The sequence below is a fragment of the Ammospiza nelsoni genome, chromosome 2 (genome assembly GCF_027579445.1).
Source record: "Ammospiza nelsoni isolate bAmmNel1 chromosome 2, bAmmNel1.pri, whole genome shotgun sequence".
Lineage (NCBI taxonomy): Eukaryota > Metazoa > Chordata > Aves > Passeriformes > Passerellidae > Ammospiza > Ammospiza nelsoni.
Genome location: NC_080634.1, coordinates 60,225,006 through 60,236,014, shown reverse-complemented (window position 1 = coordinate 60,236,014; position 11,009 = coordinate 60,225,006). Strand labels below are relative to the sequence as shown.

General features: G+C 40.1%; 1 protein-coding gene across 11 annotated transcripts in view; it reads right to left on the bottom strand.

Annotated features, from left to right (window-relative positions):
• Positions 1-1,273: 1,273 nt before the first annotated feature.
• ELF1 (E74 like ETS transcription factor 1) overlaps positions 1,274-11,009 on the bottom strand; it is an 87,725-nt gene continuing 77,989 nt past the window's right edge. For 9 of the 11 annotated variants that reach the window (XM_059465910.1, XM_059465920.1, XM_059465912.1 and 6 more), the window contains one exon: positions 1,274-2,961. In XM_059465910.1, coding sequence (XP_059321893.1) covers positions 2,346-2,961 — 616 coding nt within the window. In that variant the 3' untranslated portion in view covers positions 1,274-2,345. The remainder of the gene's footprint in view (positions 2,962-11,009) is intronic. The other 2 variants (XM_059465918.1, XM_059465921.1) reach the window with 1 other exon arrangement.

Here is an 11,009-nt window from a genome sequence, read left to right as displayed (position 1 = left end):
AAAGAGAGTTCAAAGTACAGATCCACCTGGCTGGCACACCAGAGCCCAAGGGACACGGGGAGGGAGTGATTTCCATTTACTGTCTGTTACACAACAGTCTGCTGCTGGAGACACATTACTGCTGCTGGAGATTTCCACCACTTCTGCAACTGACATAAACTAAACTGACAAAGCATTTTCCATGTGTAATAGCTGCATCTATGGCATGAAGTTTTGTTGTGAAGATGTAACCTTATGGTGCAATTCCCCCCCCACACACACATTTCCAGTAAACACTTAAGCAACTTCCCTGCATCTAAAAATTAATGTCAGTCAAGCATTATCACTTCAGATTTTTTAGAATTATGAAATATTTGTAGTATAGGAAAACATCCCTATTTTATAGTTTGATTTAAAAAATAGCTTCCATCTCCAGTGTTTCCGTCAATCTAACACAGCCCTCGGGGTGAGGACTGTTACCAGATATGCTCCCACAAAGCTTATCCACATTCCTGAAAATATTGCCAGCACTCCCCAGCTGCAGGGAGCGCTGCCAGATAAACAACCACTGGTGTGGGTATGACCAGCCTTCCTGTAAATGGGTGAGGTGCTGGGTTTGCAGGTGGAACCCTGACTGCCAAGAGTCAGAGGGAAGAACATTGAACTAGCACAGCAGCTGTGGCAGAGAACTGCATGTTCAATAGTTTGTAGAGTTTCTTCTGTCAAGCAGCAAGACCATACTCTCTCTGCCACTCTGCTGCTTATATTAGTTTTTCTAGTATTAGTGCTTAAAGTTATATTTAACCTTACCAATCAATCAATAAAACTCCAACATTAATTCAATCATAGAAGGTCATATTCCCTTTCATTTTATACTGACAATCATAATACCAGGCAAAATATTTATTATTAACTTACCCTCTGCTTAAACACTGCAACATGCAAGTTTTTGAAGCCCGAATAGCTTGGGCTGTCAGTTGTATCATACAAACTACAACAACCTTTCTGAATTACACTCAGAATTTTGTGTTGTTTGTAACATACTGGGAAATGATGGAAAAGAAGTTTAAGTCCAGTTCCTGGATTTATCTCAATCTTCAGTTCAGTTACAAAAATATACATTACTGCTGTTTCAAAGGATATTCAAGTCTGTTCAGAAGTGAATTGCACATGTTCCACCATAGACCCACACTGACTAATGACCCTGTCCCTGTTTCTCACTGTATTTTACTTATTTATGATGACTGTCAAAACATTATAATAATTAAAAACATTCCGGAGTAAATACAGAAAAGTGGTTTTCCATTTGATTTATTTTCATAATAAACCAATTAAAATACAAAAGAAGGACCCAAGGTTCAATGGGCTCCATCATTTAAAAATTTGTCTTTAAATACAAAGTCACTCAGTAATATGAATACATATAACATTAGACCTCTAAACATAACGATCTTATTGATCTTATTTGCATCTATCAAAAATTTGTATGGAAAAAATTTAGCTGAAAAAACTTCCCTGGAACATTGAATATACAGTATTTACAATCAAAAACCAAGAACTCTTAGCAGTATTAATCTCCAAAAACCTGCATAAATTGTATATATTTAATTTCCCTCCCCCCTTACAAAATAATCTGAAGTAGAAAGCAAGATTGTTAAGCTTCATAGTCGCAAAATGGCATGAAACATTTGCACCTGTAGTGATGCTGTTAGCTTCTGTAATTAAATATATCTGATGTTTTCATATAAAATATAGACATGGCATTGTCATTTCTGGAATATATGTTTTGAGTACTCTCAATAGGAGTGTATATTCAGTTTTGCACACACAAGAGCTTGTGCTGCAAAAAATACAAGAGGATACCTGGTTATCAAAGTCTAAAACTGATGTCATTCACTGATATGAAACAGATACTCAATCATAAAAATTCAAACACATGGAATGAAACTGTCTTACTAGAACTAACTGCTGCTTCCAAAGGTGATACACATACAGATTAAACAGAAAAGGTTACAATAACATTACTGCAATGTAAATCGGCAACAGACTGACAACAAAATAAGGGAAGTTTGGAACTTTGGCCAACAACCTCAGGAGAAAGTCTTCATAGCATAAAAAGCATGTTCCTTCATGCCTGTACTTTGAAAAATGAGTAATATATAATTTTATTTATATGATAACATTTAGCAATTAACAGAAAATCAAAATCCATCCTAAAGCATGAATTCTAAAAATTAACTGCAGAAATTTAGTAGCTTTGCAACATCATGCTTCAGAATCAAATAATATATACATAACTGAAAAGGTCCCATCACATTTATGAAAATAATCATCCACAGGGTCTCTTTTTTAAAATTATTTAATTATCAATACAAATTGGGTTCCAATGGCTCATTTTCTTGCTTCACTTGCACGTTAGATGGGAAATTATCTGAACTGGACACTACCATGACAAATGGTTGCTGCTGGAATCTCTGCTCCGACTGCTCAGTATCTTCTACTTTGTCACTCTCCTCCTTCTCCTCTTCTTGTAGGCCAACCTGCTTCGTGTCTGGCGCTTTAATGACCGACGTGATCACTGTGCCCGAGGGCTGGGACACCACCTGTGAGCTGCTGGGCGAGAACGTCACCACGGGGGTGCTGGAGCTGAAGGATGGAGATGAAGCCATGTTGACTGTGCCATTGCAAATTGTCTGCACGCTGCTGGTGAGCACCTGCTGCACTTGTGCTGGGCTCAGCACAATCGAGGAAGGAGGTGAGACTGGCTTCTGAGACTGTAGCATGATGTTTTCTTTAAGAACCGTCATGGGCTGGGAAGTAGGAATGGCTTGTAAAATGAATTTCTGTGCTGTTGTTACTGAGGCTGGATCTGTGCTGGCTATCACTGTAGTAAGAGGCACTGTCTGGAGTGTTACAGTATGCAGCTGCTGATTTCCAGGTGAAACAACCACTGGAACCTGGGTTGGAGTCTGCAAAGTCCTGCTAAGATTAGAGAAGATTATTGTGTCAGAACACTTCCAGGCTGGATTTTGAAAAAATAATTATAGATTTACCACAGAAAAAACATTTGGCATCATAAACATTTTATTTACCCAAAAGAGGTAGTAGAATCTCTCCTAATAAAACCAGAACTGGACCTGACTCCTGAATTCAGCAAGATGATTCCCAAAGTAAAGGTACCCCATATAAACTCTACTGCCATCACCAAGCTGAACAGCCTGCCTTTAAAACATTCAGTGGTTCATCAGGAAACCTAGAATCACATCCAAGACCTCTACCTCAAGCATTGACCAACATCAAAAGCACAACCCACTAGAGATCTGCCATCAGTTTCAAAAATTACGCCAAGTAAGTAATAAATCACAAGCCTAACTCAGGCCTTGATTGTCCTGACATCCACATATACATTTAACTGTATTCAAAAGCATCCACATGTTAGCAATGTCTGGGAACAGCCTTGCCACACTTCCAGGACACAGAGTTCTCTGTCTGCCAGGCTCACACACAACTTCTGGTAAAACAGCTGATCAGAATCTGCTTCCAAAACATCATTTTAAATTAGGAGTGATTGCAGGCTAACAGACTTGGGTACCAGGTGACTGTCAATAGATGTAGAGCTCTGGGAACAACATTAGAGGATTAAGAGCTGTATTGCTGGAGTACACAGCTACTGCAGTGCACAGTGGTTACTGAAATGTGGCAATACACTCCAGTCACACAAATTAAAACAAAACAAAACCCCCAGAAAACATAAATGGCTATCAGGGGAGGGAGAGAGGAAGGGAAGGGTAACTGCTCTGAGACCCTGACACAGCTTGTTCCATGCCACCATGCCATGCTGTCTCTGGCAATCTCTCTTTCCTTCTGTTTGTCATGCAGAGTTGTCTCCAATCTTCCTGTTTCTCTTCAATGTTTAGTCTTCAATGCCTGCCCTCCTCCCCCTTTTCAGTCTTAAGCTCTCCCTGGTGTTTTCTCAAAAATAAAAAAAAATAACTATCTCCACCTCATAGCTTATTTCCACCCCTGCTGCCATCACTTTAGATGGAAAGCAATTTACTGTCAATGTTCATACTTTCACGCCTGTGCACAGTATTGCCTGCTCTTCTTTCTGAAGACTGCACCTCAGATATGCTGTAAGGGTTGCCTGCCATACATCAACCATGGAATGTCCTCCGTTCTACACTCCTTCCACCCATTCAGAATTTATTTTTCACAGCTCTGTGTAAGTCTACATTTCAACATTTAGCCACTGACCAGTCCAATCTAATTCAACATATTTAAAACTTCCATTTAAGACCATACTCTGGCTACCATAGTTGCAACAAAAAGCTTACCAAAGCAGGACTTAGGTGGTGCTGAAGCTATGGGACAATGTGGAGGCAGATGCTGCTGCTGGTCATAGTCCAACTGCACAGGGAGTTCCATTCCCTCTTTCTTAGTGCAGCAGCAGAGACAAGTACAGGAATATATGTAGAAGGTTTCTCATGTCCCACTCAGCACAGTCCTCTAGGAAAGGCCTCTAGCTGAGCTCCAAAGACTGCTTCAGCAAGAGCAGGCCCAGTAACCCTGCTGGTATCAGGCTCAGAGCACGTGGGTGCTTTCCTGAGCATCTTCCAGCTGCCAGTCCTTCCTGCAGGCAATCTTTTCCCCAGATCACATAGGGCTTGGTAATACAAGAAACAAAATTTCCATCTGTAACTTTCTCTTCCTCCCAAGACAGTTGCAGTACCCAGCAATGCTGCTACAGCAAACCAAATCCAAATCCTTGCCAATACAGGCCTCATCACAGCAGCCATCATAACAATGGAACAAAATTTGATGTGACTGACACCAGAGTCAATCTTGAGCTCCTTTTTCACACAACAGAAGAAATCCCAAGGAAGAAGTTCATGGAAATGGGGCTGGTTGAAGGTGAAGCACCAGCTAGAATGATTGCTTCTTTCTTTCAAACTTCTGGAGAACTTGATGCTGGCGCATCAAATACCAACAACCAAGCCTAAGTGCAAGGCTCAGAATGACATTACCAAGGCTCATACCAAGTCTCCTAAGGGTTATCAGTGCTAACTATTTTTTCCCCCAGCAATTCCCCCGGGACCTTGACAGAAAAGTCATTAATGTCTATGTCAGATATAGCAACAGGATGAGGGCATCCACTAGGTTCTTTAAAAAACTAAAAAAGCAAACTATCTACAGTTAAATAAACTCGTAATAAAATCAAAATGTCAGACAGGTACAGCTCAACCCAGGAAAGTCTACAGAGACCAGAAATGCAAGTGGAACAGCTATGAAGGAGAGATAACTGACACTTGCCATTAGAAAAGCATCAAAAGAATCAGAATAGATACCAAGGCAGTTCTTTAATCCATGAAGAAACTTACCCGAGTTTGAAGGATTAAGAACAACACAATAGCTGCAATTTTGAAAGCAGGGGCTAAAGCTGCTAGTCTGTGCCAGTAGGCCCTCAAAGTATTATCTTGAAGCTACTTCCTTGTTCTGTAGTTGTTTTGTAAAAATAAAAGCTGTTAGCTGCTAAGTGGCTTTGAAGGATAAGCTCGATATGTGTGAACTGCATCTAATCAATGCAGGCATCTGTGAAGCACTAGGAGCAACAGCTCTGAGAGACAAAACCAGACCACTTGTCTCAGAACACTCTAATTAGTATCTGCATATTAATCTGCAGTCCCGTGCCTGAGGTTTACTCCAGATGCACTGTCTTCTCCATCAGCCAAGATACAAATACATGATACACATACACATCCACCTGTACATACACGTATATGCATACACAAACAGGGTGTGCTTGCTACCTGCATGCAGCAGGTAGCTGTACAAGCACATAATGAATATTTATTTATGTTAATGGCAGCCAAGCAAGACATTTGCCTTAGTTGTTAAACCTGATTACTAAATAAAATCTATCTTCCTAAACTATTTGCCTTGAATACAATTGAAAAAAGATACAGCTTGATTGTTTTGTCTGTTTTACAAAAAAAAAGTACACAATAATTAAGGTGATATATTAACATTGGGCTACACTGTTTTAGGTGCTTTTAAGGCTATATTTTGCTATGTTTCTGAATTTCACTGGCATTTTGCTAACAGCCTTTCTTCTCTAAGGTACAAATCTTTTGCGTGATTATTTTAAAAGTTGTTGCTGAGGTTTCAAAAAGAACAAGAACATTGAGCAACAGCAATGGAAAGGAAATTCTGCCATAAAACAATCTGATTACAACTGAGAAAAGAATGACAAAAATTCCGAAGTCATTTTAGCTTTGCAGAAAATGATCATCTATTTCTTGGGCCATATTTTACAGGTAATGGCTTAGAATTGTGCAATATCTTATTAGCTCATCAAGAGATAAATAGTGACAGGCAAGAAAAACAAGTTTATTTATGGTAATTTATGTGAAATTTATGAGATGGAGAAGATACCAAAAATATTGAAGCTGCAAGCCAAGGTAAACCAAGTATTTCACATCACGGTAAGAAAATGAAACTAAGCAATATTAAGACATACGTAGAGAGAGGTAAGAGAGGACAGAAACAGAGGACTCAACTCTCAATGTGTCCTTTTTACTGAACCACAAAGTCTAACAGTCTTCTTTCCAGAATTTTTCAAAAGAATTTTTCAAAACTGCACAGTCACCTGATTAAAACTCAGGAACTTTGCTGCTAACAGAGCTACAGAACCTCCACCTCTTTCAGCAGTGCCAAAGACATGGAAAGAGAGCTCCAAAGGATATCTTCTTATTGTGCAGAAACAAAATTAATCTAATTAGATGACACTATAGTCCTTTCTGTCAATAAGCAGTCACCTTCTTGCATATCTCAGAAATTAAATCAGAAGTGGGCTTAAGAAAAGGTCGTTTTCAGCTGCAGGAAAATCAAAATGTTTGGTTATAAGTAAAGTCTTTGCTGTGATAGAAGTTGTCCATATTGGAAATGTGTTCTGAGAAACACACCCTGTTGTAAGCTAAATCACTTTTTCTAGTAGAAGCCCATTGAGACCACAGTCTATTTCTGACCAGCACCTCCCTTAGGAAGGACATTTTTCTCACCAACCTGAAACCTGGATTGCAGTCAAGCCTTCACTTAAGAGATTAGAGATGAGGTCTTTGTAACAGTCCCCTGTTTCCCTTCCTTTGGGGAAGGCTATGGCAGCAGTGTGCCAGATCCAACAATACCTACTAGTCAGTGTGCTGGAGAGCTTTTAGAACTGCAGGCTTGCATTTGGAGCAATGACAGAAGACTTCTGCCTAACTACAAACAGAAGCAAAGCATGTGCACTGATGGTGGCCGACCAAAGGAAGGGCTTCAGAAGCTGTTTCTGATTATTTGCAAGTCTACAGCTGGCATCATCCTCTTTTGCCTATGCTCCCCATCAAGTCCCGGAGAGACTTAGGGAGCCCTTTACCAAGACCTACACCAGGGATGGTTTTTATTCAGGAGACCTATAGAAATGGCACAGGAGTGATGGGCTACAACACCAGCTGACATTGTGCAGATGGGACTCTTGCACTTATTCAAGAAAAAGGGACTAAAAGCAGATGGCCAATGCAAAGTCTCAGAAGAACAGTGCCAGACTGCTTCCCTTTGTCTGTGGGGTTATGTGAGCTTGAGCAAAGCCAAAAGAGGTAAGGTGTGAAGAATGATTACAGAAAATAATGCTGACATTCACTGTGCAACTTATACAAGACAATGTCTATATAAGGTATGAGATGAAGACACTTCATTTGATATAGCAGCTGTAATCACATTTTCAGAGTTGATAAACTCCTGCTAGACAATTCTTTTTTTTTTTTTTTTTTTCAGCATCAGCATTGCTGCAGTCAGATTGCCAAAGCATCACAGCCTGGTCACAGGAACACATTATGGAACAACAGCAGAAAGCATGTGTTTGCTTGGGTACACATGGCTTTCAAAGGCAATTGACTCTGCTTACTGGGACCAATACATAGTGCTGGTGAATTCTTGGCTTCATCGCCGCTCTTACTCAGAATGCTCACACCCTGAAAAAACATGATTCACGTTCAGCTATTTCTTCCTCCTCCTGAATCAGGATCCTGCCACTGCAATCCATGCTTGTGTCACCTTCAGAAGTAATTTTCTACCTTGAAGCTTGCAAAAAGATCAAGATGAAAACGGTGGCTGATTCATCATGTCGAGGTTCTCCCGTTCAGAAGTGAACAGAGAGCATATCCCATTGGTCCTCTGTGGCCTGTATTAGCCCCAGCTACAGAACTGAGTCAGGATTCTGGTCTTCTAACATGCTCTGTCCAAGCTACCACAATGACAACTTGCAAGTACAGAAAGGAAACAGCAAGCTGAATTTTGACAGAAATAGATTAAAACCTGAAGTGTGCTAAAAGATTGCACAGGGTTTGTCAGAAGTCAGCTAATTGCAAGTTTCTTGGCATATAGAGCTGCTAGCTAGAAGGTTCAGCCACGTCCTGTACAGCCAATAGCAGAGACAGACATATAAGTGAAAATTACTCCCTATATGATATTGAACTGTAAGTAATATAAGAATCTCTTCTCACTCCATCTCAAATGACTACTACTCTAGATTAAAGGTAAATGAAAATGCATCTCTCTTTATTTGTAGTCCTTATCATTTAAGGGACAAAGTTACTTGTCCAAACACGGGCACCTTTCAGGCCTGTAGGATGCCCTAGGCAAGGTAAGTCACTAGCCAAACAGGAGAGGTGCACTTTCTGCAGCAACAGAAAGGATGCCCTTTAATGCTCAGAATGAGCCAATGTACACAGAGCTGAATCCCAGGCCAGTGCCTCCTAATTCCAAGGCAAAACAAAATAACTCCAATAATCCACGTATTCTGATTAACCTGTGTCCATTATCCTGGTTTAAACAGAACTTTACAAGCACGAAATCCAAAGAAACTTTTCTTCCTCATAAAAGCTGGCTCATCTGTAAAAGTAAGCAATAAAATGCTCATCCAGAGAGGCATTTTTGGTTTTGTCTTCTCACTGGAAACATGTAGTGCCAAACTCAGTTGCATGACTCAAGTCTGCAGTTACTGTGCCTGCATACACTGAGCCAGAACAGTTAGACCTGCAGTATAGCAGTATGTTTACAATTCCAAATATCCCATTGGGGATACTGCATGTTTTCCTCAGTCAGCAAAACCCAGTTTGCTTGACCTGACCCTACTCCTGCCCTGTTTCCCAAGCCTCAGTTAGCACATCACAGCCTTTCTGTTTAAGCACTGGGGCTGAAGAAGAGACTTTTATCCTTTGTAAGTAACACTTCTCCTTGTCTCCCTTTCATAGAGAAGCACCAAAACTTCTCCAAAAAGCACATCAAAAGCCAAGACCTTTCCACTTCAGAGTAAGATACCAGCTTTGTGCAGCTATAAATGAAGTCACTGCCTGCCTTGTGAAGAGCCAACCACAGATTTATCAACATGCCCATTCCTTTGAGAATTGCCAAGAGGCTTTGGGGAACTTGGGCCTTGGGCTGCGACATTCTCCCAGTGATGCTTTGGGAGTGCTCTGTACCAGGCAGTGCTGCCTAGTGCAGGTCAGGGATGATGACACAAGCACTTCACAACAATCTGTAAATATGATTTTTTTACCAAAAACCTTAGCAGAGAAGATGCACATGCAAACATTCTCTGAAGGCTATGTTAAAGTGTTAAGATATCAGTTGTTTTGACCTCAAAGATGCTCAATATTTTCTGTATTATTTTTTCTTCTCACAACAGAACAGAAGCAAATTGCTGCAGAGGGAAAAACATTTATTTCCATGAAGAAGAGGGGTGGACATTTACATGAGTAAAACTTTAGAAACTAAATTGCATAAGACAAATTATATGGGTTCAAGAGGTTCACGCTTCAAGACAGAGCCCAATCATAAACTGGTATGCATAAAGAAAATCTTTTGAGGATCATTACCAGATCCTGGTTGCTGTTTTGCCCAAATTATCTTGGCTATTTACATGCCCCAGCCACTGAACAGCAACTGGCAACCAAAGCTGCTATTTGTCCTCATGCTTCCCACACTATAAAGTGGCTCCAACCACAACCCCACAGAGTGTGTGCATACATCAGAAGGTTTGTCAGTTCTTAGTCTACAATGGCAGTCATACCTGCTGTACATTTTCAAGTCAAGCAGACCATTCATTTCAACCCTTACAGAAGCTCTGCTGCAATGATTCAGAATGTGTACATTCATCTGCCTAAGATTTACAGCTGTCTGAACAAACTGTTGTTTCAGCCTTATAAAACAAGACCTAAAACATATGCTCTGAAAAATGTTCAGTATGTCATTCTTCCTCAACTAACTATTTGAATCTTGCCTTTTGAAGCTGAGCACAAATATATCTGTCATAAACTACATTTTGAGAGCCTTAAATGGGCAGTGTCTATTGCACAGGACTCATCAGCACCTATTTTGCAGCTTGTCCCAACTTAGGTAAAAGCACACCAAAAACGTCTGGATTGTAGTTTTTATATTCACTCTAACTGCTCAGACCCTTTAGTATAAACATTTTTAATCAGCAGTACTTCTCTACCATTCTGAAAAGGTTTGATGCTTCTGTTTGAACTCCTTCACTTTGTCATCTTGGCAAAGTACAGTTAGAGATTTCGTGGAATAATGTTCTGGTTAAAAACAATGGATGTGAACCAAGATAATACAGAATTCTAAGGATTTAAGGCTTCTGTTTCATCTGAGCTTCACACATGTATCATCTTTACTATTTTCTCCCTTAGCTTATTACCCAAGGTCTGACTGGGAAATACTGTAATGCAGTAATTAGATGTCATAATGTCACTGAATAGCTTTCCAAACATTTGGCTGGACTTCTTGCTTGCATTAAGTCTTACAGATAATTCTGTTTGTTGGTACCATTCCTTATAACATCTATACTACTGATATTGTTTGTGATCCATAATCTACTGTAGGTCTAGCCTAGAGCTATTTAACTCTGCAAGTTGCTGAACTTTCCCCCTATTCATGTTTAGCGTTGTTGTTCTGCTGACTCATATGGTTTAACTTCTGCTGTGGGA